Source organism: Thalassophryne amazonica, chromosome 19, assembly GCF_902500255.1.
Source record: "Thalassophryne amazonica chromosome 19, fThaAma1.1, whole genome shotgun sequence".
Lineage (NCBI taxonomy): Eukaryota > Metazoa > Chordata > Actinopteri > Batrachoidiformes > Batrachoididae > Thalassophryne > Thalassophryne amazonica.
Window position 1 is genome coordinate 27,845,016 of NC_047121.1, and position 25,366 is coordinate 27,870,381.

Here is a 25,366-nt window from a genome sequence, read left to right on the forward strand (position 1 = left end):
GGTCGGGAACTTTACACTTTTTAGTTCGGATCAAACCAAAATAGCAGGTTTGAAACCTGCTTCAGGTCACACTCCAAACAACAAAGGGCCAAAATTTGGTCGAAACCACCAGGATAAGTGGTCTCGGTGTGGATCAAATGGAACCATGCTGTGGTGTGTTTTCAGTGTAAGAAATTTGAAAACATGTTTTGCATAGTTCAGATGTTTGTAGAAATTACAGACAGTTGAGGCAGGTTACCGTCACCCAGTTAAATAGTAGAAGAAGTAAAGAAACGGACAACAATTTAATTAATTTTCTTGATTAACACTGGGTGACTGCAGTGCTGCTGGAATTCTCTCCTTATTACAAATAAAACATCTGTTTTGTGTGTTACTGCAGCAGGCGGTAAAAGCTGAAACCATTTCACGACCACATTACACCCATTTTGGCATCTCTTCACTGGCTTCCTGTCCCAGTGAGATCACATTTTAAGGTTCTGCTACTAACCTATAAAATTATTCATGGACTGGCACCTCCCTACCTAGCTGACCTAATTAAACCTTAGGTATCAGCCTGGGCTTTACGTTCTCAGGGTGCAGGACTACTTTGTGTCCCTAGGGTGAATAAGAAGTCTGCGGGTCACAGGGTACATAGATGATGACTTAAGTATGTCACAAAAAGTTCTTTTGTCTGACCACAACACTGCAACGTGAAACCAAACTACACCACAGAGGGAGTCAGTCAGCCAAGACGGATAAAGATCCAAAACAAAGAAGCCTCCAGAAATGGTTAAATGTATGTAACCTGTATGACCTCCGCACACATTAATATAAAGTTCTCACACCAATCTATTATGTCCTCTCCTTCTCCATCTGCTTTCCTTTTCTGGATATATATTTCCTTCTATACTTCCAAAAAGCAAAATTCCAATTTAATTTTCTAAAATGGTAATAATGCTGAAGTTCCTTACTCCTGGAGCTGCTGCTGAAGGCTGAAAATCTTCCTTTTTGCTCTCTGCAGAGCCGAACGAACATCCAGAGCTTTGCTGCTGCTGGACGCCATCAACACAGTTCTAATCACCGGCACACACCCCGGGTTCACATCACATCCGGGGATGGAGACGTGGACTTGAGCTCCAATTGGTTAAATCCCTTTAAGTCGTCAGGAGTTTAAAATTGATGAGCGTACAGGCTCGAATGTCACAGGTGTTTGCTTTCAGAGGTTAGAATAAAACATGAACTTTGCTGTTCTGCTACAATGGAGATCAGATCCAAAAAGATGGATATGTTTTTCATATCTGCTTTGAAAACAAGCACACTTAACTGCTTGGCCACGACCAACAAATCCAGATTTTCCTGCACAGCCATCAAAAACAACAAACAAGAGTATGCTTGAAAAGATCAGAGATTAAATGGTAAATGCATTGCATTTATATAGCGCTTTTCCATCTGCATCAGACGCTCAAAGTACTTTACAAATAATGCCTCACACTCACCCTGATGTGAGGGTGCTACCATACAAGGTACTCACTACACACCGGGAGCAACTAGGGGATTAAGGACCTTGCCCAAGGGCCCTTAGTGATTTTCCAATCAGGCTGGGATTTTAACCGAGGATCTCAAGCCCAACACTTAACCACTAGACTGGGATTTTAACCGAGGATCCTCTGCTCTCAAGCCCAACGCTTAACCACTAGACCATCACCTCCCCAACATTAAGCAGGAAACAACACAGAGAGAGTACTTCCTTCACTTAAGGGCTTTGAATAAATATCTAGCACAGAGTAGAACCTCACATATCGTTTCCATGTATTTCACTATGTTAATTCCATATTTTAAACTTGGAGATCTATACTTTTTGTAAATCTGTTGTTGTGTGGGCCGCTGAAGAGGAGGTACTGCTGGCCCACCACCACCAGAGGGCGCCCTGCCTGGAGTGCGGGCTCCAGGCACCAGAGGGCGCTGCCGCATCATGGGAGTAGCCTGGGTGACAGCTGTCACCCATCACCAGACACAGCTGTTCTACTCAGCACCGAGGTATATCAGGAGGACGGCGTCTCCACCTCAGTGCCGAGATATCGCCTAAGACCAAGGTAGTATTCTCTGCAGTTATACATTGCATCATCAGCTAAGACTGTTAAAACCTTTTTCAGGACTGGTGACTACTGAAAACCTCATTCTTTGGATAAGTACTCACCTTCCTGCTATACTTTGCCAAGAGGTGGAGGCGGCTTCTCCCCTCTCTGTTACTGGGTGCGTTCATCCACTCCTGTGTGTTGTTGCTCTCTCCTGCCAGCAGTACCGGATCCGACGAGCGGAGGCAGTGGCCACCTGGGAATTCGGGACTTGGCGGTTCCAGTATTTCCAGGGTTCGGTGGCAGAGGAGATCTGGGTGGTTCCGGTTCGACTGAGACAGACGTCTCCTACCTTCGAGCCTGCCCACACGACACCAGCGGATTCGACCCCAAATTGTGTTTGTTGTATTACTCGTGCTTGTTTCAGTAGTAAATCTTGTTATTTACTCTCTCCATTGTCCGTTCATTGCGCCCCCTGTTGTGGGTCCGTGTTCCTACACTTTCACAACATCTGTTCTGAGTTGAGAGTCATCGGCAACTAGTCAGCAGCTAATTAGTAGACATGATTTTCATTAGTCATCCCAACCCTAATTTTGAGAAAATACCAATCAAGCCGATAATGCCACAGGTACCCAATCCTAGGCATCTGCTTGGATCATCCCTACATCTTACTTTTTGGGCTTCGGTATCCTCCTATTGGAAGTTATGGAATTCGGCACCCTTGCACCTGTTGTTAGTGTGTCCAAAGTGAGTTAATGTGAGACAGTGTGTTTCTAAAGTCCTTTGAGCATCATTTTTGAGATGGAAAACACATTTGCAATAACTGCTTACTTCAATTAAGGGTCACGGAGAGCTGAAGCCTATCCCAGCAGTCATTAGGTTCAAGTTCACCCTGGACAGGGTGCCAATCTATTGCAGGGACACATACAGCCAAACAAGCACCTTCAAACTCTCACTCACTGTCAGCTCAAAAGTTTCCAGTTCACTTAACCTGCATGGGTTTAGAAGTGGGAGGAAGGAAGACAGAACCACACAATCACAGGGAGAACATGCAAACTCCATACAGAAAAGACCAGGTGGGATGTAAACCCAGGACCTTCTTACTGTGAGCAGGAGTGCTATAAGCCACAGCGCTACCACATAAATTTATTCCCCTATTTAAAACACTGACACATCCTTTAGATTGCAAAACGATAAACTTATCTACAGGTCTTTCACTGCATATCATTGAAGATGCTCAACTGATGAAAAAAAAAGCCTTTAAATGTGAACTTAAAATACAGAAATTCAGTACTATTCAAATTCACTCCATGTTAATATTTTACTAAAAGAAAAGCACATGACAACTGCTGTAAGAAACTAAATAAAACTAGAGACCTGCATGCAAAATCACGAAATTCCCGCTTTGCTATACTAGTTTAAAATTAAGAACCCATATTTCTTTTTTAATGCTATGAGTACAGTGACCAAAATAAGTATTGATCTTATGTTCTCCAGTTTATTCTGCAGGATGGAAAATATAGAACTCAATATTACAAAAAGATTTACCAGTCAGGGCATTACCGACAGACAGGAAATTGCAAAAGACCACAATGTCAACTGATGACTTCTTGGTCAACTCAATACCAAATTCCTGGAATGAAATTATTAAAACTCAATTCAACTTTATTTATATAGCACTTTAAACAACCAAGTTGAAAAAGTGCTGTACATAACACAAAATAATCAAAAGCAATAAAATAAGTAAGAACCATTATTTGACTGTTGTTAAAAGCAATTGGAAACAATAAAACAATAAATAAAAGCAAACATAAAACACTAAAACAAAAACAGTGTCTCATACGGAGTTAAAAGCCAAGGAATAAAAATGGTTTTAAAATAGTTTTAAAAATGGAGAGTAAGGAGGCTTGTCTAATATTCAATGGAAGCTCGTTCCATAGTTTTGGAGCAGCAATGGAAAATGCTCTGTGCCCTCTGAGCTTCCATTTGGACCTCGGTACCTCCAGGAGCAGCAGGTCAGTTGACATGAGGCACTGAGCAGGATTGTAGGGTTGAAGGAGCTCAGAGAGGTAAAGGGGGTGAAACCAGTTAATGACTTAAGAAACAAATAAAAGAATCTTAAAATGGACAGGCAGCCAGTGGAGGGAAGCCAGGATGTCGATTATGTTTGCCCTCTTACGTGCTCCAGTTAGGAGGTGAGCGGCTGCATTTTGCACCAGCTGGAGATGTGCGAGGGAGAACTGGTTGACTCTAAAATACAGTGAGTTACAGTAATCCAGCCGAGATGTTATAAAGGTATGGATCACTGTCTCAAAGTGCTTTTGTGCAAGAAATGGTTTTACTTTTGCCAGCTGCCTAATCTGAAAAAAGCTAACCTTCACAACAGAGCTCATTTGCCGATCCAGTGTAAAATCACTGTCCATCTTAAAATCCAAGTTTGTGACATTTACATTGGCTTTACATAGCCAATAGTCGTGTGAAAACATGTGATTTAATAGAAATGTCAAAAAAGTTCAAGTGGTGTGCTTATGACTCTGACTTTGTGCCAAATACACACGATGACCGGTTTAAAAGATGGATATCAAAGGGAATAACAACCTATTACTATTCATCCACAAGGGGGAGTTCCTCAGCTTTGAGGCCCTGCAGAGTAAATATGGTTTAGGCAAAGATGACTTTTATAGATATTTATAGGATAGGCACCATTTCCATAAAAATCTGAAAACAGGGTTTGAAGGGAAAGAAATGGGGTTTTTAGGGTTTTTCAGACTCTAATTAGTTCACATCAGCAGAGTAAACAAGCCAGCACAGAGTATATTAAAAATAGGTGAGAAAAGGGGGGGAATATGATCATTTCTCTGGAAAGTTGGTCTAATATTTGTTAACACCAATGGACTGTAACTGGGTCAAATACTTGGTGAAAGTTCAGCTGGAAGAACATTGTCAGACAGTTTATTACACCAATGCAGAAGTGTTACTATCTCGGTGGAGGAGACACCTCTTGGAGACAGTGTGGTGTCACTGGGGCCGATCATTTCCATATTTTCTGGCGGTGTTAGATCATTACCAAACACTGAGATGAAATAATAGATCATGTGAACATTTGGTGCTAAATTTCCCCTTAAATGTGGCACTTGGTATTTGGCTGACTTATCTGTATAAAACCAGAATACAGACAAAAGACTGCTGGGAATTCTAAGCCTGGCGAGTAAGAAAGCCATCATGAGGAAATGGCTGAAACCATTGAGGACTGGACAGACATACTGCACAATATCTACATCACGGAGAAGCTGACCATTTCCATAAGGATGCAAAAGGACACGTTTTACAGGATCTGGTCTAAATGGACTGAGTATGTAAAACCTTATCAATCAGACTTTACCTCAACACTGGAAATGTAAATATCTGTGATTTTTGGTTGCTGATCCTGGTTTGACTGTTTGGTTGCGTTTGTGCAAATACTGAAAAAATGCTAAAAAATGCTAAAAATAAAAATTACAAAAACAAACAAACTACTGAATAGGTCATTTTTCTCAGTAAATATATTTCTAAAGGTGCTACTGATATGAACGTTTCACCAGACATGTCGGTAACAACCCAAGTAATCCATACGCACAAAGAAACCAAAACAAATGAATACAGAAATTAAGTTATGTGTAATAAAATGGAATGACACAGGGAACAAAAATATTGAACACTCTCACTGAAATTTATTTCATACTTTCTACAAAAGCCTTTGTTGGTAATGAAGCTTCAAGATGCTTCCTGTATGGAGACACTAGTAGCATGCATTGCTCAAATGTTAGACCAGGAGTCAAATCTGAGTCAAACCTGGAACAAATTTATAGCAAGCTGAAACTTTCAGGAAATGTTCAGAAAACTTTCTATTTCAATTGATTTCATTTATATAGCGCCAAATCACAACAAAGGTGCCTCAAGGCGCTTCACACAAGTAAGGTCTAACCTTACCAACCCCCAGAGCAAGCACACAGGCGACAGTGGTAAAGAAAAACTCCCTCTGAGGAAGAAACCTTAAGCAGGCCAGACTCAACGGGCTGTCATGAATAACATATTAAAAGTCCCCAAGAATCCCCTTTGGGGCTTATGAGAAATTGAAGATAGCGTCCAAGATGGCTATTGATTTCATATTTTATCATATTTCAGGCTGAAATCATCATAGAATTAGAAACAATGGGTCAGAACATAGGTTTCAAGTTACAAGGAATCAATTACTACAGCTATTTTTAAGATAAAATCAACTTATTACATATTTACTTGTAATGGGGGGATATGCACAATGTTGATGCCATTGACTAGTATTTTGAATGGCTGACATTCCACATACATCACAGTTCATGATAACTGGAAGTTCAATTATTTTACATATTTATATGTAATTTGATAGAATAAAGGAATGTTAACCCCTCATTATTTAGTTGTCATCTGTTAAAGAGGAAAATATGCATCTTATGATATTATCAGTAATGATTCTGTTGTGATGTCAACTTTATATATAAGTAAAGTTTTCATTACATTTAAAGAGAGTAATGAAGACATTTCATACACATAGGAGGTTCCTTCATTACATCAGTGAAAGTGTTTCGTTCCATCCAACCACTTGATTAGGTGCAATTTTGTAATGTTTCAGGGCCCATGACCATGTGTGCAGTATCATGTGTGGTTATTAGGTGGGCCACTCTGTGTTAAAAAATTGCAGACATCAAAACTGGAGAAAGTACCTCTAAGGAGAACTGTAAACATTCACACGTGAAATCCTAGGTTCAGAAGGAATTCATATTTATGAATATCTGTGGTCAATGGATATTAAATATTGTTTGACTTCTCACAGCTAGAGATGGAGTTGTGCATCATTTGTAAGGACTTCTGCATCAAAGATTTTGTGCAAGTTGGACCCAAAGGAAGAACAACTCTCCTAGCTGCAAGCCTTGAGAGACAGGATGGTCTTCATGAACGTCTACAGATACAGGAGCCACTGGCACTTCACACTGCCTGTAGAAAAGCCTACACCCGATAATCTTCCATCAGATCTGGGACGAGAAAGACTGAGGATACAGTGCATCCTGTTGTGCATCACTAGAACACCTACAAGAAGGCAATCAGGAGAACGTCATTTTCCTCATGCTTCCAGTTGGCCAATTTGCTTCCAACAAGTGCTGCAGCCAAGCAATATTCATTCAGAACATATGTCACTGTTCAGAAATGGATGTGGAGGCCCTTGCAGCCAACAGCTTGGGGATGGAAACTGGAGGACATTTTGATTCCAGTTGACACTGACTGCCCCATTTCGCCAAACACTCTGCTCAATGTGCAAACGCTTATTGAGTGTTGTTAGAAGGAAAGGTGATGTAACACAGTAGTAAACATACCACTGTCCCAGCTTTTTTGAAACGTGTTGTAGGAATCCATTTCAAAATGAGTAAATATTTGCACAAAAACAAAGTTTATCAGTTTGAACATTAAATATCTTGTCTTTATGGTGTATTCAACTGAATATAGGTTGAAGAGGATTTGCAAATCATTGTATTGTTTTGATTTACATTTCACACAACGTCCCAACTTCATTGGAATTGGGGTTGTATATTTATACTCATTATTTATATTTATACTTATTATTATGAGCGCCTTGGGGCAACTGTTTGTTGTGATTTGGCGCTATATAAGAAAAAAGTTGATTGATTGATTGATTTGCATTTTATGATGGTTTAAGCATAAAATATGATAAAATAGTACAATGGAGCCATCTTGGATGCCACCTTGAATTTCTCAAAAGCCCCAAGGGGGATTCTTGGGGACTTTGAGCATGTTATTCCTGACAGTTTTCTAAACATTTCCTGAAATTTTCAGCTTGTTACAAATTGAAGGTTCTGTGGAGCTCTTCTATGAACTCTGATCTTTAGTTCTTTCCATAGATTTCCTATTGGATTCAAGTCAGCTGATTGGCTGGGCCATTCCAGCAGCTTTATTAACAAATATCTCAAACTTTTGACTAAATAAACATGTTTTAAGTGTGGCAAAATGAACATTCACAGACAAAAGGAAGTCATAATTTAAAAATTTTTAATGATGAATCCCATTTTTCAGCAATATGATGCAAATACATGGGGTTTTCTCTTGTCTGTGTACTATAACATGATGCATTCTTTCGGTATCTTAAAAACAAATGTATGTTCCTCAGTTATGAAATTGTTTCATGACTGATGTCAGCAATTTGTTCACATCCTCAACACATTTACTCAAATTTTTCTTCCAAACTACGTGACCTTTGGTAGCTTTATGCAGCACTCAGAGTGCGTACTTCACATAGCATTTTTGTCACTAGAAACATTTTCTATTTTACAATATAGCAATTCCTGCAACATTCAACAATATGAAATTACCAAGAAAACTATAAAGAACAAAATAAGGAAAAATACTGATTTATTGTTGAATACTGTGAAGATGCTGGATGTTCAATGCCAGAGAGATGGGTAGAAATAGATCATGGTACATGTCATATTTTATGCTTCTCTGTGTCCTGCAGCAGTTGCTCTAACAGGGCAATGTCCACTCTGTGTTTCATCACAAACTGTCCATTCAGATGAAAGACAGGAATGTCAAACTTGTATCTGTCAAGCCACATTCTGTTCTGTGGCAGACTGATGTCCACCTGCTGAAAAACAAACTGAACACAGAAGAAAACCATTAAAAACAACCCTCAGTGGGTGGCATCATATTCACAAAACTGTAATGTGGAGGAATGTGAAAACTCATCTTTGTCTTAATTTGTTCTTCTAACCCAATGAGACAATGTTTCCTCACAACATTAACAGAGAAATTTAAGTTTGTCCGCAGAAACAGTAAATGTATAAAAGCCGGCCTAAGGTTATATTACATGGATGGTGTGTCTCCAAATAGTGCAGCAGATAAATGCACGCGCGCACACGCACACACACACACATCTCATAAGAATCTTTCAGTTAGTGATGCAAACACCAAATTTAGCGCAATGGTACTTCTTGAAAAAAAAAAAAAAAAAAAGGAATCAGCCACTTCAATTTCCAAGATAGTAGCCATTTCTTCAAGATGGTGTCCAGAAATGTGTATTTTTGTGACATATTTGCGCAATCCAACTTCAGGCAATATTTTCATGCTTTTTGGATGGATTGTACATTTTTAATAAGTGTAACTCAGCCACATGGGGTGTGCAGCCAGTACATTCTGAGTGCCAGACCCAAGCCCGGATAAATGAGGAGGGTTGCGTCAGGAAGGGCATCCGGCGTAAAACAAGCCAACCCAACTGTGCAGAGTAAGAAGTGAATTTCCATAACAAATCAGTCGAGGCCCGGGTTAACAATATCTGGCACCAGTACTGTTGCCCAACAGGGTCTCGGTGGAAATTGGGCTTCTGCTGGGCGATGACGAAGAAGAGGAGAACGTTTCCACAAACAGCGGGAGAAGAGGAAAACTAGAAGGATGGAAATAAGAGTGGGGACTTTGAATGTTGGTAGTATGACTGGTAAAGGGAGAGAGCTGGCTGATATGATGGATGGATGTGCTGAGGGAAGACATGCAGGTGGCTGGTGTGACAGAGGAAGATACTGAGGACAGGGTGAGATGGAAACGATTGATCTGCTGTGGCAACCCCTAACAGGAACAGCCGAAAGAAAAAGAAGTAGTATGTTTTTAATAAGTGTACATGCAGATCCACCTCGGATCTGCTGTGGCAACCCCGAGGGTAAAACAAGAGAGCAGCCGAAGGGACTTACATACATCCATGCATGCTGTAGAACATGTGATAGTGTTTGGGGTGTAAGGGTTTAGTAGTAGAGGTACTGTTGCTTTTAAAGCCACCCATGTTCTTTGGCTCAACACTAATCCTGACTGGTTACCTAACTCTTACCTATGGGCAGCACACAGAAATATTCTCTGTGATGGAGTTTGCACCAATATCAGTGCATGAAGACTGGAACCTTCCAGAATGGACTTGTGAACAGATCTTTCAGTGACTTCAACATTATTCACCCCCAAAATTTAAATTTCATGTGGCCGCTTTTTTTTTTCTTTTTTTTTTGGAGGAAAAGGACTTCTCAGAAGTATTTATAGCAAATTTGGTGCTTGTGTCATCAACAGATTCTTAACCTTAACTGCTGCACTAAAAAGCAACAATGTGCTATTGTGCTTATTACATGATAAAAAAAAAAAAGTGGAGTTTGAAAACAAATCACTTTTCAATGATCTGTCCCCTAACTGTGGTCAGCTACATTTCTGGTACAACAAAGCACATTTATTTGCAAAGTGAATGGGCCTGGATTATGAGGCTAGTACATATTTTTATAGGAAATATCAAATTTAATCAAACTGTATCAGCTCAACTCTGTAGCAAATAAATTGCTGATCACAAAGCGGCACAAATTTAACTTCACTGTTTGACAACAAGAAATATTTAAACCATGTTTCATTGGCAATGAAACCCAAATGATTCATTGTGAGTCTGCTCTCACCCGGTGTTTGTAAGGTTCAAGGATTTCTTTAGCTTCATCACACAGGGGACACGGATCCTGCATGGAAAGATTACACAGAACACAGGCTGTTTATAGGTTGATTATCATTGTTAATGTAACAACAGAAATGACAAAGCTGGCGTTGTAAACACTGAAGGCTTCACAATAATAACTACAGTCCATAACTCTACCAAGGGCCAACAAGCTTTCTAGACACAGACCAAATTATATTCATGGACTGTTATTTTTAATCTAAATATGAGCAGGTTTTGAGTTATTGATTAAAAATTATCAAAACCAAAACCACTGTCTTACAATGACTTTTTTTTTTTAAAGGCAATTTCTAGATCGTCATGCTCACTGAAAGTTTTAATAAGTTATTCCTCTCATGACAACCAGTAGTGACACCGTAACTCACAAAAATAAGTTAACACTTATGCTTTGTGTTTACCTTTGTGAACAGAGTGAGAGTGGGTAAAGTCCTCTGGGAGAAAACTCTACGAAGCCCAAGAGTTGAAAGTTGTGAGTGATGAACACTTCTCAAAGTCAGGAAAAACATTTTGTAGTCTGAGAAAAGAAACAGCAGACAAAAAAAAAAAAAAAAAACTAGCTGTAACTAATCTGAAAAATCCTGAGTCAACCTGTAGATAACCCCCCCCCCCCAGTCCAGCCAAACAGAGGGAGCTGACCAAGCACAGTGAGGGAAGATGAACAGCATCAACAGATGTTCAATTTAATCAGGTGTTTTCACACCTTAAATTCTGAAACTAGGTCAGAACCAGCATTCATATTTGCATGCATTTGGTTCAGTTAGTTTGGCTTCACATCACAATGTTGCGCTCAAACGATGTGCTTAAGTCCTGACGTCATCTATAGTAGGGGTCAACCAATATGGATTTCTAAGGGCCGATACAAATCATTGACAAGGTTTGGAGGCCGATATTTGGCTGTGCTAAAATGTGTCAAAAAAAATGTCAAAACTTAGATTACATTAGATTAGATAGAACTTTATTAATGGGAAGACTCCCTCAGGGAAATTGAGGTTCTAGCAACATTGTATAGTAGCACACAGAGTAAGAAGCACACAGAGCATCAAAAGTGAAAGTTAAAAAAAAAAATAAAAAAAACAATTTGCAAATATAAATATAAACACACAAATATAAATACCAGACATACTGATTGCTACTGGTTTACTGGCTACTACTGTTCCTCTCCTTCCCATCCTCTGTCTTCCTGTTACTCCTCCTCCCCTCAGCTGAGGAGTTGTACAGTCTGATGGCCTGAGGGACAAAGGAGTTTTTCAATTTGTTGGTCCTGCACTTAGGAAGGAGTATAACACGCTCTTAACACAAAACTTTATTTAAATGTTTTGCAACATATGGTTAATTCACAAAACCTTTCAACATTATTATGAAGTAAGGATGGGATCGATCCGATCCAGTATCGTAATTCAAGTATTGGAAAACCGATACAACCTGTGACATTTTCCAACACAGGAGAGGAGCCGGTATTGGAAAGGAGAAGTGCTGCATGCTCTCTGCTTTGTTTGTTGCCAAGTGTAAGGAAGGGAGGGAAAGGGGGAGGTTTCTGAACTGAAGCGGAGCTGTTTGAGAGAGGTCTCTTCCACAGTGTTATAGCCATGGGTGGTGGCAAATTTCCGCCCGGCTCTCAGGTTCAAATTGTCTGTGCCGCCAAGCAAGGATTTCCCCAAAAAAATTAACTGAATTGTTGCTGAAAATGTGTGCTGAAAAATCAGAGTCCCGGGGCCGTAGAATGCTATGAAACAGCAGCTCAAAGCGCAGCTGAACAGAATTTCTATGTGCTTGAATGGGGAAAAAACCCATCCAAATCCTTCAGTATTATATTATATATACGTATGTATCCATTTTCTTCCGCTTTATCCAGAGTCGGGTCGCGGGGGCAGCAGCTCAAGCAAAGCAGCCCAGACCTCCCGATCCACACACACCTCCCCCAGCTCCTCCGGGGGAACCACAAGGTGTTCCCAAGCCAGCCTAGAGATGTAGTCCCTCCAGCGTGTCCTGGGTCTTCCCCGGGACCTCCTCCCAATGGGACGTGCCTGGAACACCTCTCCAGCGAGGCGTCCAGGGGGCATCCGGAAAAGATGCCCGAGCCACCTGAACTGACTCCTTTCGACGTGGAGGAGGAGCGGCTCGACTCCGAGCTCCTCCCGAGTGACCAAGCTCCTCACCCTATCTCTAAGGGAGCGCCCAGCCACCCTGCGGAGGAAACTCATCTCGGCCGCTTGTACTCGCGATGTCATTCTTTTGGTCATGAGCCAAATCTCATGACCATAGGTGAGGATCGGAACGTAGATCGATCGGTAAATCAAGAGCTTTGTCCCCCTACTCAGCTCTCTCAAAGCACCTTTTTCCGGTCGAGAACCATGGCCTCGGATTTGGAGTTGCTGATTTTCATCCCGGACGCTTCACACTCGGCCGCAAACCGCCCCACTGCACGCTGAAGGTCCTGAGTGGACGAAGCCTACAGAACCACATCGTCCGCAAACAGCAGAGACGAGATTCTGCGGTTCCCAAACCAGACCCCCTCTACACCCTGGCTGTGCCTAGAAATTCTGTCCATAAAAATAATGAACAGAACCGGTGACAAAGGGCAGCCCTGGCGGAGGCCAACGTGCACTGGAAACAGGTTTGACTTACTACCGGCAATGCGAACCAAGCTCCTGCTGGGGTCGTACAGGGACCGGATAGCCCTTAGCAAAGGACCCCGGACCCCGTACTCCCGGAGCACTCCCCACAGGGTGTCCCGAGGGACACGGTCGAACGCCTTCTCCAGATCCACAAAACACATGTGGACTGGTTGGGCGAACTCCCATGAACCCTCGAGCACCCGATGGAGCGTGTAGAGCTGGTCCAGTGTGCCGCGACCAGGACGAAAACCACACTGCTCCTTCTGAATCTGAGGTTCGACCATCGGTTGAATTCTCCTCTCCAGTACTCTGAAATAGACCTTACCGGGCAGGCTGAGGAGTGTGATCCCCCTATACAACCCCTGGCAAAAATTATGGAATCACCGGCCTTGGAGGATGTTCATTCAGTTGTTTAATTTTGTAGGAAAAAAGCAGATCACAGACATGACACAAAACTAAAGTCATTTCAAATGGCAACTTTCTGGCTTTAAGAAACACTATAAGAAATCAGGAAAAAAATTGTGGCAGTCAGTAACGGTTACTTTTTTAGACCAAGCAGAGGGAAAAAAATATGGAATCACTCAATTCTGAGGAAAAAATTATGGAATCATGAAAAACAAAAGAACGCTCCAACACATCGCTAGTATTTTGTTGCACCACCTCTGGCTTTTATAACAGCTTGCAGTCTCTGAGGCATGGACTTAATGAGTGACAAACAGTACTCTTCATCAATCTGGCTCCAACTTTCTCTGATTGCTGTTGCCAGATCAGCTTTGCAGGTTGGAGCCTTGTCATGGACCATTTTCTTCAACTTCCACCAAAGATTTTCAATTGGATTAAGATCCGGACTATTTGCAGGCCATGACATTGACCCTATGTGTCTTTTTGCAAGGAATGCTTTCACAGTTTTTGCTCTATGGCAAGATGCATTATCATCTTGAAAAATGATTTCACCATCCCCAAACATCCTTTCAATTGATGGGATAAGAAAAGTGTCCAAAATATCAACGTAAACTTGTGCATTTATTGATGATGTAATGACAGCCATCTCCCCAGTGCCTTTACCTGACATGCAGCCCCAGTTTCCTCCCATTCGTTCATTTGTTTTGTTGTGCATTTTAAATTTTTGAGACACACTGCTTTAAGTTTTCTGTCTTGATGCTTTGATGTCTTCCTTGGTCTACCAGTATGTTTGCCTTTAACAACCTTCCCATGTTTGTATTTGGTCCAGAGTTTAGACACAGCTGACTGTGAACAACCAACATCTCTTGCAACATTGCGTGATGATTTACCCTCTTAAGAGTTTGATAATCCTCTCCTTTGTTTCAATTGACATCTCTCATGTTGGAGCCAGGATTCATGTCAGTCCACTTGGTGCAACAGCTCTCCAAGGTGTGATCACTCCTTTTTAGATGCAGACTAACGAGCAGATCTGATTTGATGCAGGTGTTAGTTTTGGGGATGAAAATTTACAGGGTGATTCCATAATTTATTCGTCAGAATTGAGTGAGTCCATATCTTTTTCCCTCTGCTTGGTCTAAAAAAGTAACCATTACTGACTGCCACAATTTTTTTTCTTGATTTCTTATAGTGTTTCTTAAAAGGGGATAGAGAATCAAAATCATCTTTTTCATGTTTTTGGTGTTAGTTTAGAGTCTCCCCGCTGTGGGGAATACACACGAAGTGCCAGCAAGTTTCAGAACCTCTGTTTCAAGTATTTCTCCTTTTTTGAATTGCCCCTAGAAAACAGGCCAATTCGTTTTTGAGAGAAAACTTACGTCACTTTTTCACCAATAGCCCCCCACACACACACACACCCACCCCCTTTCACACACGCCCCTTCAAAATGAATTATTCATAAGGTTGTGCCCACCCATTCGTAACACTCGAAGAGAAGCAATGGCGAGCTACAGGTGTGCTTTCCCAGGCTGTTTTAGCGGACTACGATCTTCCCACGGAAAGCAATGTACGCGATCACTGGCTTTTATTCATTTTTAACCGCATCCCCAGTACATACAACCGCCGACTATTTCTTTGCTCTGCGCATTTCACGGAGGACTGTTTCACAAACCTTGCACGATTTCGAGCTGGCTTCAGTCAGCATTTAATACTCAGTAGAGGGTCAGTTCCGACTCTGCAACAAAATCAACCCCGATCAGTACAGCCTGTGAGTATCAAATTTTCTTTTGTTTTAAATTTGTGTTGCGCCATATTCCTGTTGTAAGAATTGCATGTAGAATGGCACGTTAGCTCTGGTTTGTTCCTCTAAAGGGAATGAACTAACCCCTTAGCAGCTAGGGATGTGTATCGAGAACCGGTTCCTTTTGGGTATCGCTAAGAAATGACTCGATCCACCGACATCAATAAGCTTTGTGCTTATCGGTCCTTCAGAGTGGCCGTTGTTTTAGGGGGTGTTTGTCAGGAAAATGATCATTTCTGTATTGATTACAGACCCTGCAGCGGGTCCGTAAACAACTTTTCTGCAGTGCGGCTTTGCTTTGAACCTTGAACCAATCGAAGCAGTGCTTCGCAGATTGAAGCAATGCTTCGATTATTCTTTCTTTCTTTTGCTTAATTTTCTCCTGCTAAAACCCTAAAGAGCATACGTCTGTGAGTATTATTTACCTTTTCTATGTTAAACCGACCTGTTATGTTCTTCTGAAACAGTTGATAGATACATTTTATAACTTAAAAACGGGAGCGATGCTAACGCGTTAGCATGTCTATGGGATTTTCAATGTTAAAAGTTAGCATTGCAGCTGTCATCACGTTCGGGTGCATTTGTTTTCAAATTGTACTATTTCTTAAATTTATTTTTGTTTATATATTAATAATGTAATGATTATTATACACAATTTTAGAGAAAGAGGCAAAAAAAACCTGAATAGAAACACAACAGAAAATATAAAAGCAATGAAAATAAATAAATAATGCTTTCTTTTCAGTGAGAGCAAGGGCAGCCAATCAAACAATGGGAACCGATCAGCGCCACCTACTTGCATTTCATAATGAGGTTGCCAAATAAGCTCCGAAACAATGCCATTAAAGGCAAACGAGGCATTCTAAACCCAGCATAGTAACATAGCTGTTTCAGAGAGCCTTTTAGGAAGGTTCTGAGCCATTACAGACCCAACCAATTTTTTGGGGGCTACATATCACATCACAGAATAAGGATTAATGCCCCATTCAACCTCTCTCTATCACCTTTAAAGCCAGAAAGTTGCCATTTGGAATGACTTTAGTTTTGTGTCATGTCTGTGATCTGCTTTTTTTCTACAAAATTAAACAACTGAATGAACATCCTCCGAGGCCGGTGATTCCATAATTTTTGCCAGGGGTTGTAGTTGGAACACACCCTCCGGTCACCCTTCTTAAACAGAGGGACCACCACCCCGGTCTGCCAATCCAGAGGTACTGCCCCCGATCGTTGCAGAGGCGTGTCAGCCAAGACAGTCCCACAACATCCAGAGACTTAAGGTACTCAGGACAGACTTCATCCACCCCAGGAGCCTTGCCACCAAGGAGCTTTCTAACCACCTCGGTGACTTCGGCCTGGGTAATGGATGAGTCCGCCTCTGAGTCCCCAGTCTCTGCTTCCTCTTCGGGAGACGTGACGATGGGATTGAGGAGATCCTCGAAGTACTCCTTCCACCGCCCGACAACATCCCCAGTCAGGGTCAACAGCTCCCCACCCGCACCGTAAACAGTGCTGGTGGAGAGCTGCTTCCACCTCCTGAGGCGTTAGATGGTTTGCCAGAATCTCTTCGAGGCCGACCGATAGTCCTCCTCCATAGCCTCCTCGAACTCCTCCCAGACCCGAGTTTTTGCCTCTGCGACCGCACGGGCTGCGGCACGCCTAGCCTGCCGGTACCTGTCAGCTGCCTCTGGGGTCCCACCTACCAAAAAAGATAAGTAGGACTCCTTCTTCAGATTGACGGCATCCCTTACTTACGGTGTCCACCACCGGGTTCGGGGATTGCCGCCGCGACAGGCACCAGAGACCTTGCGACCACAGCTACGAGCGGCCGCATCGACAATGGAGGTGGAGAACATGGTCCACTTGGACTCCATGTCTCAAACCTCCCCCGAGATCTGGGAGAAGCTCTCCTGGAGGTGGGAGTTGAAGACCTCGTTGACAGAGGGTTCCGCCAGTCGTTCCCAGCAGACCCTCACGATACGTTTGGGCCTGCCAGGTGTGACCGGCTTCCTCCCCTCCCAGCGGATCCAACTCACCACCAGGTGGTGATCGGTCGACAGCTCTGCTCCCCTCTTCACTCAAGTGTCTGAGACACGTGGCCGAAGGTCAGATGATATGACTACAAAGCAAAGTCGATCATGGACCTCCGGCTCAGGGTGTCCTGGTGCCACGTGCACTTATGGACACCCTTGTGCTCGAACATGGTGTTCGTGATGGACAAACTGTGACTACCACAGAAGTCCAACAAATGAACACCACTCGGGTTCAGATCAGGGAGGCCGTGCTTCCCGATCACCCCCCTCCAGGTCTCACTGTCGCCGCCCACGTGGGCATTGAAATCCCCCAGTCGGAGCGCTATCTAGTACCCCTCCCAGGGACTCCAGGAAGGTCGGGTACTCTGCACTGCTGCTCGGCTCCCCCTCTAGCTGCCACCTTATCGTGGTGGGGGAGATTGCGTACCCGGATGATCCTAGGAGCTATGTTGTCGGGGGCTTTGTGCTCCCTGTAGGGTCTCCCAAGGCAAACAGGTCCTAGGTGACGGGTCAGACTAAGGGTAGTTCAGAACCTCCATGACCAGTAAAAAAAAAAAAAAAAATCAAGGACCGAGACGTCGCCCGGTATGGCGGAGCTGGGGTCACACCCTGGAGCCAGGCCTGGGGTTGGGGCTCGCGCGCGAGCGCCTGATGGTCGGGCATTAGCCCATGGGGCCCAGCCGGGCTCAGCCCAAAAGAGCGACGTGGGTCCGCCCTCTTGTGGGTTCACCACCTGCAGAGGGGGCCATGGGGGTCAGGTGCAGAGAGGATTGGGTGGCGGTCGAGGACGGTAGAGGGCGGGTGGCCCAGCGGCCCGGTCCATGCTCACAGCCCCTGGCTGTTGGGACGTGAAATGTCACCTCGCTAGGGGGGAAGGAGCCTGAGCTTGTGCAGGAGGTTGAGAGATACCGACTAGAGATAGTCGGGCTCACCTCCACGCACAGCTTGGGCTCTGGTACCCAACTCCTGGAGAGGGGCTGGACACTTCATTTTTTCTATATATACATATATTTGCAAAAATAAAAAAATAAAAAACCTTTTTTCACATTGTCATGATTGGGTATTGTGTTTTGAATTTTGAGGAAAAAATGAATTACTTCCCTTTTGGAATAAGGCTGTAACATTAAAAAAAAATGTGGAAAAAGTGAAGTGCTGTGAACACTTTCTGGATGCACTGTAAGTGGAGAGAGTCACTCATTTTAATCAAATAAATGTGAATAATTTGTGATATTAAGGAGGCAAATTAAGCTATAACCTCACAAAAAGCTAAGGTTTTATCCAACCATACAAAGCCATACTGATCCGAAAGTCCAAACTATAATGAAGTGTTTTCACACTGCAAACATAATGGACCATAGTTCAGGTTGATCGGGATTGAGTCTACTTATTTTGGGCCTTTGTTTCTCATTAGGTTTCTGACATTCTGACTTTTCAGTTTGGTGTGAACAAAAATAGCAGGCATGAAAGCAGTGTGCTTCAATTTAGGGGACTCAAACAAAATATTGTATAACACAACCTACAGGTGGATCCTAGGAGTTCAAAATGGTTTCCATGACAACATGGGACTGTTACTAGGTTATATTACCAGTGCAAGCTATCCTATGGTTAAGATGCAGTTACATGAGGGTACAGTACACTTATAAGCTGGTATCAGTCATTGCAATATTGCTGGTGGTTTCCATGCATTAAACCTACTATTCCAATTAACTTCATATTTAAAACAATAGTTATAGTCAACGATAATGCATTATAACTCTCAAACTTTTGAAATTTTGGAAATGAAAATGTGTTTGTGTGTGTGGTGGTGGTGGGGGATGTATTTTTGAGCCAATCAGAGATAAAATCCATTTAGTTCACAAGAGAAGAGTCAGTCATGATTGGTGAGAGAATAATCATCAGACATTCATACTCAATATAGACAGACCTAACAGCCCATAACCAAGGTTGGGAAGAGACCTAACAGCCCATAACCAAGGTTGGGAAGAGACCTAACAGCCCATAACCAAGGTTGGGAAGGATTACATTTCAATGTAATCAGATTACAAGTAATCCAAACGTAAGTATGTACATACATACATACATGTAATCCACATGTATTCTTTCAAAGTAATCCTACCCAACCTTGCCCGTAACACAGCAGAAATAAACACAATAACATCACCAGTTTTTTCCTTGCACACCAATGTGTGCAACCACTTCCTACCACAAAAGTGTTGTTTTAATTACCAGCGAAAAAAGTGCTGGAAACGGGGCAAGAAAACTAAAAGAGAAAGAAACGCTGATGAGGGGCAAGACATGGAAGTGAACATGCGTCCATTAAAGCTGAAGAAATGATTAACAAAAAAGATTCCATAACCAAAACGTGAAGACATGTAGAGTCTGCTGTGTGAACAAAGATGGGCAAAACATGGGCACACTTAAGTCGCCTTCCAGGAATACACAACGATAAACAAACAGAGGCACTGCCCAACCCGCTAGAAACACGCAATGCTGCTGCTTTAACATTTAAAAAAAATACATTCTACAACAGTGTTTATTCATGCAGCACTTTCTTCTTCTTTGTCTTTAAAATTACAAGAAAACGCAACAATAGCTTGCTGGATATGAATCATATAAAAAACACACAAACTTGCACAGACACTAACAAGTGTGGAAATGGGAACTAATCATATTTTGATTCAAAATATGTCCATATTGAAATGTCTTTCTTTGGGATGGAGTGTTTTAAACATTTATAGATCTTAGATTTTTCACTCCCACTGGCCACGCCAGGACAGGGGATCTAGAATCGCACTTCATCTGAGCGTGCATCTGTCATGTTTTTCTTTCAAAACTATAACTTATGAATGTCATTTAATTTATTCCAGACCTGGTATCTGCAATCAAATACTATGTTTTCGCACCCTGTGAAGTTTTGTGCAGGGATGTGTCAGGATTTTTACAACACAGACACAGGAGACTACTTCCATTATATCACTGTGGAACAATGTTTGTAACTTCTGTCCAATTTATTACAAAATTTATATGCATAATCATATACTGGGGTCCCACAAACTTTAGGGCCACACGGCATCATGCGCTGTCAGTATGTGCGTGCATGCATCAGTCCTTTTCTGGAATATGAGTGCAAGTTATACATGAATGTAGGATCCTCAGCCATGAGTTGTCTTGTTTTTCCTTTTGGCTCATCACAGCGGGTCATTTTGTTTTCATCTAACAAACACATTTATGCCAGACATCTTTTCTGATTCAACTAGAGATCTGCAAGGAGAATGAACCTAATGTGCATGTTTGGTGAGGGAAAACCACAACACTCAGAGGCACAGACAACCTACAAACTTTAGACAAACAGGAAATGGGCACTGATTTACTTGAACCCAGAGGTCAAGGTATTATTGGTATTATTATTATTGTTATTCGTCTTTCTGCTGCCCCCACGCGTTCAGGCTCACAACAGCGGATCTAGCACAGATCCAAGTGCTACTTGAAACACACACATCCCCTGGTCTTCCTAAGAGGTCACTCACCCAAGTACTACTCAGGATCGACTCTGCTCAGCTTCTGAGGTCTCACAGAATTGGGCATAGCGTGCTTGTGGTAATAAATGACAGAGGTGCGGTTCCCCACCAGTGACTACATCATGGAAGGAGCTGCTGTCGATTGTTGTGCGTCTGCTTGAATAGAAACAGTACACACAAGGTCACGCAGCAATAGAGAAAAAGAGAGTCATACGGCCCAAAAAAATAATCTGAGGGTGATCTGAATTCTTGTGGTGAGCATCATCACCAGATACAAGAAGGTTCTAAAAGTAGTTCAGTCAAAATGGGCAAAAAGGTCATACAAATTAGTAAAAAAGCCAAAAATTGGTGTATGCTCTCCCTTCAGTAGCCTTGATAACATACCGAGCTTATACACTCAACAAAAATATAAACGCAACACTTTTGGTTTTGCTCCCATTTTGTATGAGATGAACTCAAAGATCTAAAACTTTTTCCACATACACAATATCACCATTTCCCTCAAATATTGTTCACAAACCAGTCTAAATCTGTGATAGCACTTCTCCTTTGCTGAGAAAATCCATCCCACCTCACAGGTGTGCCATATCAAGATGCTGATTAGACACCATGATTAGTGCACAGGTGTGCCTTAAGACTGCCCACAATAAAAGGCCACTCTGAAAGGTGCAGTTTTATCACACAGCACAATGCCACAGATGTCGCAAGATTTGAGGGAGCGTGCAATTGGCATGCTGACAGCAGGAATGTTAACCAGAGCTGCTGCTCGTATATTGAATGTTCATTTCTCTACCATAAGCCGTCTCCAAAGGCGTTTCAGAGGATCTGGCAGTACATCCAACCAACCTCACAACCGCAGACCACGTGTAATCACACCAGCCCAGGACCTCCACATCCAGCATGTTCACCTCCAAGATCGTCTGAGACCAGCCACTCTGACAGCTGCTGAAACAATCGTTTTGCATAACTAAAGAATTTCTGCACAAACTGTCAGAAACCGTCTCAGGGAAGCTCATCTGCATGCTCGTCGTCCTCATCGGGGTCTCGACCTGACTCCAGTTCGTCGTTGTAACCGACTTGAGTGGGCAAATGCTCACATTCGCTGGTGTTTGGCACGTTGGAGAGGTGTTCTCTTCACGGATGAATCCCGGTTCACACTGTTCAGGGCAGATGGCAGACAGCGTGTGTGGCGTCGTGTGGGTGAGCGGTTTTCTGATGTCAATGTTGTGGATCGAGTGGCCCATGGTGGCGGTGGGGTTATGGTATGGGCAGGCATCTGTTATGGACGAAGAACACAGGTGCATTTTATTGATGGCATTTTGAATGCACAGAGATACCGTGACGAGATCCTGAGGCCCATTGTTGTGCCATACATCCAAGAACATCACCTCATGTTGCAGCAGGATAATGCACGGCCCCATGTTGCAAGGATCTGTACACAATTCTTGAAAGCTGAAAATGTCCCATTTTTTGCATGGCCGGCATACTCACCGCACGTCACCCATTGAGCATGTTTGGGATGCTCTGGACCGGCGTATACGACAGCGTGTACCAGTTCCTGCCAATATCCAGCAACTTCGCACAGCCATTGAAGAGGAGTGGACCAACATTCCACAGGCCACAGTTGACAACCTGATCAACTCTATGCGAAGGAGATGTGTTGCACTGCATGAGGCAAATGGTGGTCACACCAGATACTGACTGGTATCCCCCCCCCCCCCCCCCCAATAAAACAAAACTGCACCTTTCAGAGTGGCCTTTTATTGTGGAAAGTCTAAGGCACACCTGTGCACTAATCATGGTGTCTAATCAGCATCTTGATATGGCACACCTGTGAGGTGGGATGAATTATCTCAGCAAGGGAGAAGTGCTCACTATCACAGATTTAGACTGGTTTGTGAACAATATTTGAGGGAAATGGTGATATTGTGTATGTGGAAAAAGTTTTAGATCTTTTGAGTTCATCTCATACAAAATGGGAGCAAAACCAAAAGTGTTGCGTTTATATTTTTGTTGAGTGTATTTACGTCACAAATGGCCTCATCCGGATATATAATTTAGTATACAAAGGTGCATTTTTGATTACTTTTTGATTAAACAGCCATACATTCCAAACAGCCAGCTTTGGAATATTGGCATGAATGTAAATAAATATAAGCACGAGATCATAATGTCATGACCTCATTTATGATGTCATCATGTTGAAGAACCACAAAATACTCTTAAAAGAGGACATTATACAATCCTGGATAGGTGTTCTATGCAATTTTTCAAACTTGAGGACTTGGGTTCACAATATAGTATTACGGTTTGAATCAGACTGTGCCTACATGGAAAGTTATTAAGGGGCTTTTCATTTTTGTGAATTTTCAGTGATGGATGAAGTAATGTTCATTAAAATGATCCTCATCAGCCATCTCAAAATCAAATGTTTCACTTCTGAGTACCAGTGAACCGGAATTGAACTCATCTTTGCTCTCTTTTCCATCAAAGTCATGGTCTTCATCAGTGGCTGACACACAAATATCTGTTTTTTTCTGAAATGCTGCACCCATTTCCATGGTGTTAGGTTCTTTTATGTGGTGAGTGATTTCAAAAAGAACTGAACAGGAAATGGATGTCAAAGTTTAGATGTATTGAAAAAGTTCAAACACTGATACAGAGTGTCATCTGCAGTGCTGGGGTCTCGGACCAGATCATATGCAAACATCTGGGACAAAGAGCCCAGAATTTCTCTCTACGCTAACTTCTGTTCCTCAAGGCGGCCCCATGTGGGCAGCCCTTAGCCTGTCATGATTCAGCGTCTATGTGATTGGCTGCAAAGTGAAGTAGGCGGTTATAAGCAGGTGTCTGCTCACATTGCAGTCAAGGTTGTTACGGAAAAATCTCAGTGTTTGTGTATGGATGCTAAACAATAAATCAGTGTTCCATCATGCCATTTCCAAACAGATGCAAATACTTTGGGTTTATCAGTTAGACAGCTATACAAATATCAGATGGTTTTCTCAATTACACAGCTATTAAAAGATCAGATAGCCATGGCAAATACAAGGACATTTTGTGCATCAGCCATTTTGAAAAGCAGTTAGGGTAAGATCAGATAGTTAAAAGGACATTTTGGATGTGCGTCAGCCATTTTGTAATATGCATCATGGAACGCTCTGACAATGACAATGGCCACACAGAATTGTAAAAAACAGACATGACTTCTTGCAGCCACACGTTCGCTCACAACCATCTTTGCAATAGCAGGAGTCAAATATCAATCATATCTGTTTCACTTTGAAGCAATCTTGTCTATCAAACAATGAAGATACACATACCACTGCAAATAACTAAATGATGAACGTGTGAAACACCATTTTCAACATCCATGACACTCGTGGCATCATGACGTCATAGCAGGAAAACCTCAAGGAGGACACAAGGGGACTTTCAATATGTTGGGTGGAATGGTTAAAGGATTGCATCCAGTAATTTTCAGTTTTCTACTAATTTTTTTCAGACCTTGGCCAAAAAAAGACCTAATATTACTGGAATAAATCTGTTATGTGGTTTACCTTATTTGTACTTTCGCTCATGAAATAAGAAAGTTGGAATTAAATATTTCTCCTCACGCCTCAAGGTAAAGGTGGACAACAGCAGTCACAAAGCAAGAACACCACAGAAGAAGAACATTCAAAATCCCGAAATACTTCCTGAACCACTTATTTTCAAACCTGTTTTTTTTTTTCTTTTTTAGTTGAACTGTTGTTATAAATTAATGTAACATTTAAAGCATCATAAAAATGCTTAAAAGGCTAAAAAGGTTCGCTCTTTTCAAAATAAAAAACATTAACACATTGACAACAGGTAATTAGCAAAATCAGGTCTCACACACACATTTAGCCGAAATCAGCGCCATCACCTAGACGCTCGACAACCAGCTCCTGTCGGTAAACTCACCGAACCCAGGTGGAAAGGTCCAGGCGATTTAAGATTTTTAATGAAAGTGAGAAAAATGATACTTTTAACGAAAGTTCAGCAACAGCCTCTCAGCTAACCCCAAACCCCCCCCCCCCCCCCGTCTTCTTCCTCGTCGTTTTTTTGTTTTTGACAGGCGACAAGTAGCTTTTAAGTGCATTATTGCCACCTCCTGGAGTAAAGTGTGGGCTAAAGGAGAAAAATAAAAAGCAAGCTTATGTGTTGTTTTAAAAAATATGTTCACACCTACGAACCACTTGACCCTCTCAGATTGATAAATAATACTTCTGGAAATTAAAGAGCTCCTTTGCTGCTCTGGCAGAAACAGTTTGGTTCACTTGATAGTGGAAGTTAAAATATCCCTGAATGGCCACTGCTTCAAGAACCCATTCACTGCTGAAAGAACATGCCTGTGAGACAATCCTGTGGACA

At 42.2% G+C, this 25,366-nt stretch overlaps 2 protein-coding genes across 4 annotated transcripts in view; both read right to left on the reverse strand.

The window, feature by feature from the left end:
* mipol1 (mirror-image polydactyly 1) overlaps nucleotides 1-24,962 on the reverse strand; it is a 168,784-nt gene extending 143,822 nt beyond the window's left edge. For 2 of the 3 annotated variants that reach the window (XM_034195480.1, XM_034195479.1), the window contains exon 1: nucleotides 951-1,080. In XM_034195480.1, coding sequence (XP_034051371.1) covers nucleotides 951-1,042 — 92 coding nt within the window. In that variant the 5' untranslated portion in view covers nucleotides 1,043-1,080. Of the gene's footprint in view, nucleotides 1-950; nucleotides 1,081-24,853 lie in introns of those variants that run through there. The other variant, XM_034195481.1, reaches the window with a different exon arrangement.
* On the reverse strand, nucleotides 8,182-25,015 carry c19h5orf63 (chromosome 19 C5orf63 homolog). Its single transcript, XM_034195482.1, has 4 exons — nucleotides 24,917-25,015; nucleotides 11,007-11,122; nucleotides 10,556-10,612; nucleotides 8,182-8,736 (listed from the first exon to the last, which is right to left on the reverse strand). The coding sequence occupies exons 2-4, from the start codon at nucleotides 11,112-11,114 to the stop codon at nucleotides 8,566-8,568; spliced, it is 336 nt and encodes a 111-aa protein (XP_034051373.1). The 5' UTR covers nucleotides 11,115-11,122; nucleotides 24,917-25,015; the 3' UTR covers nucleotides 8,182-8,565.
* Nucleotides 25,016-25,366: the final 351 nt, after the last annotated feature.

Excerpts from the sequence above, each read along its gene's own strand:
- c19h5orf63 (XM_034195482.1), bottom strand. The coding sequence starts at position 11,114 with ATGTTTTTCCTGACTTTGAGAAGTGTTCATCACTCACAACTTTCAACT. Across the intron at positions 10,613-11,006 it reads CTCTCACTCTGTTCACAAAG|GATCCGTGTCCCCTGTGTGA; the intron begins GTAAACACAAAG and ends CTTTCCATGCAG. Across the intron at positions 8,737-10,555 it reads TTGAACCTTACAAACACCGG|TTTGTTTTTCAGCAGGTGGA; the intron begins GTGAGAGCAGAC and ends TTCTGTGTTCAG.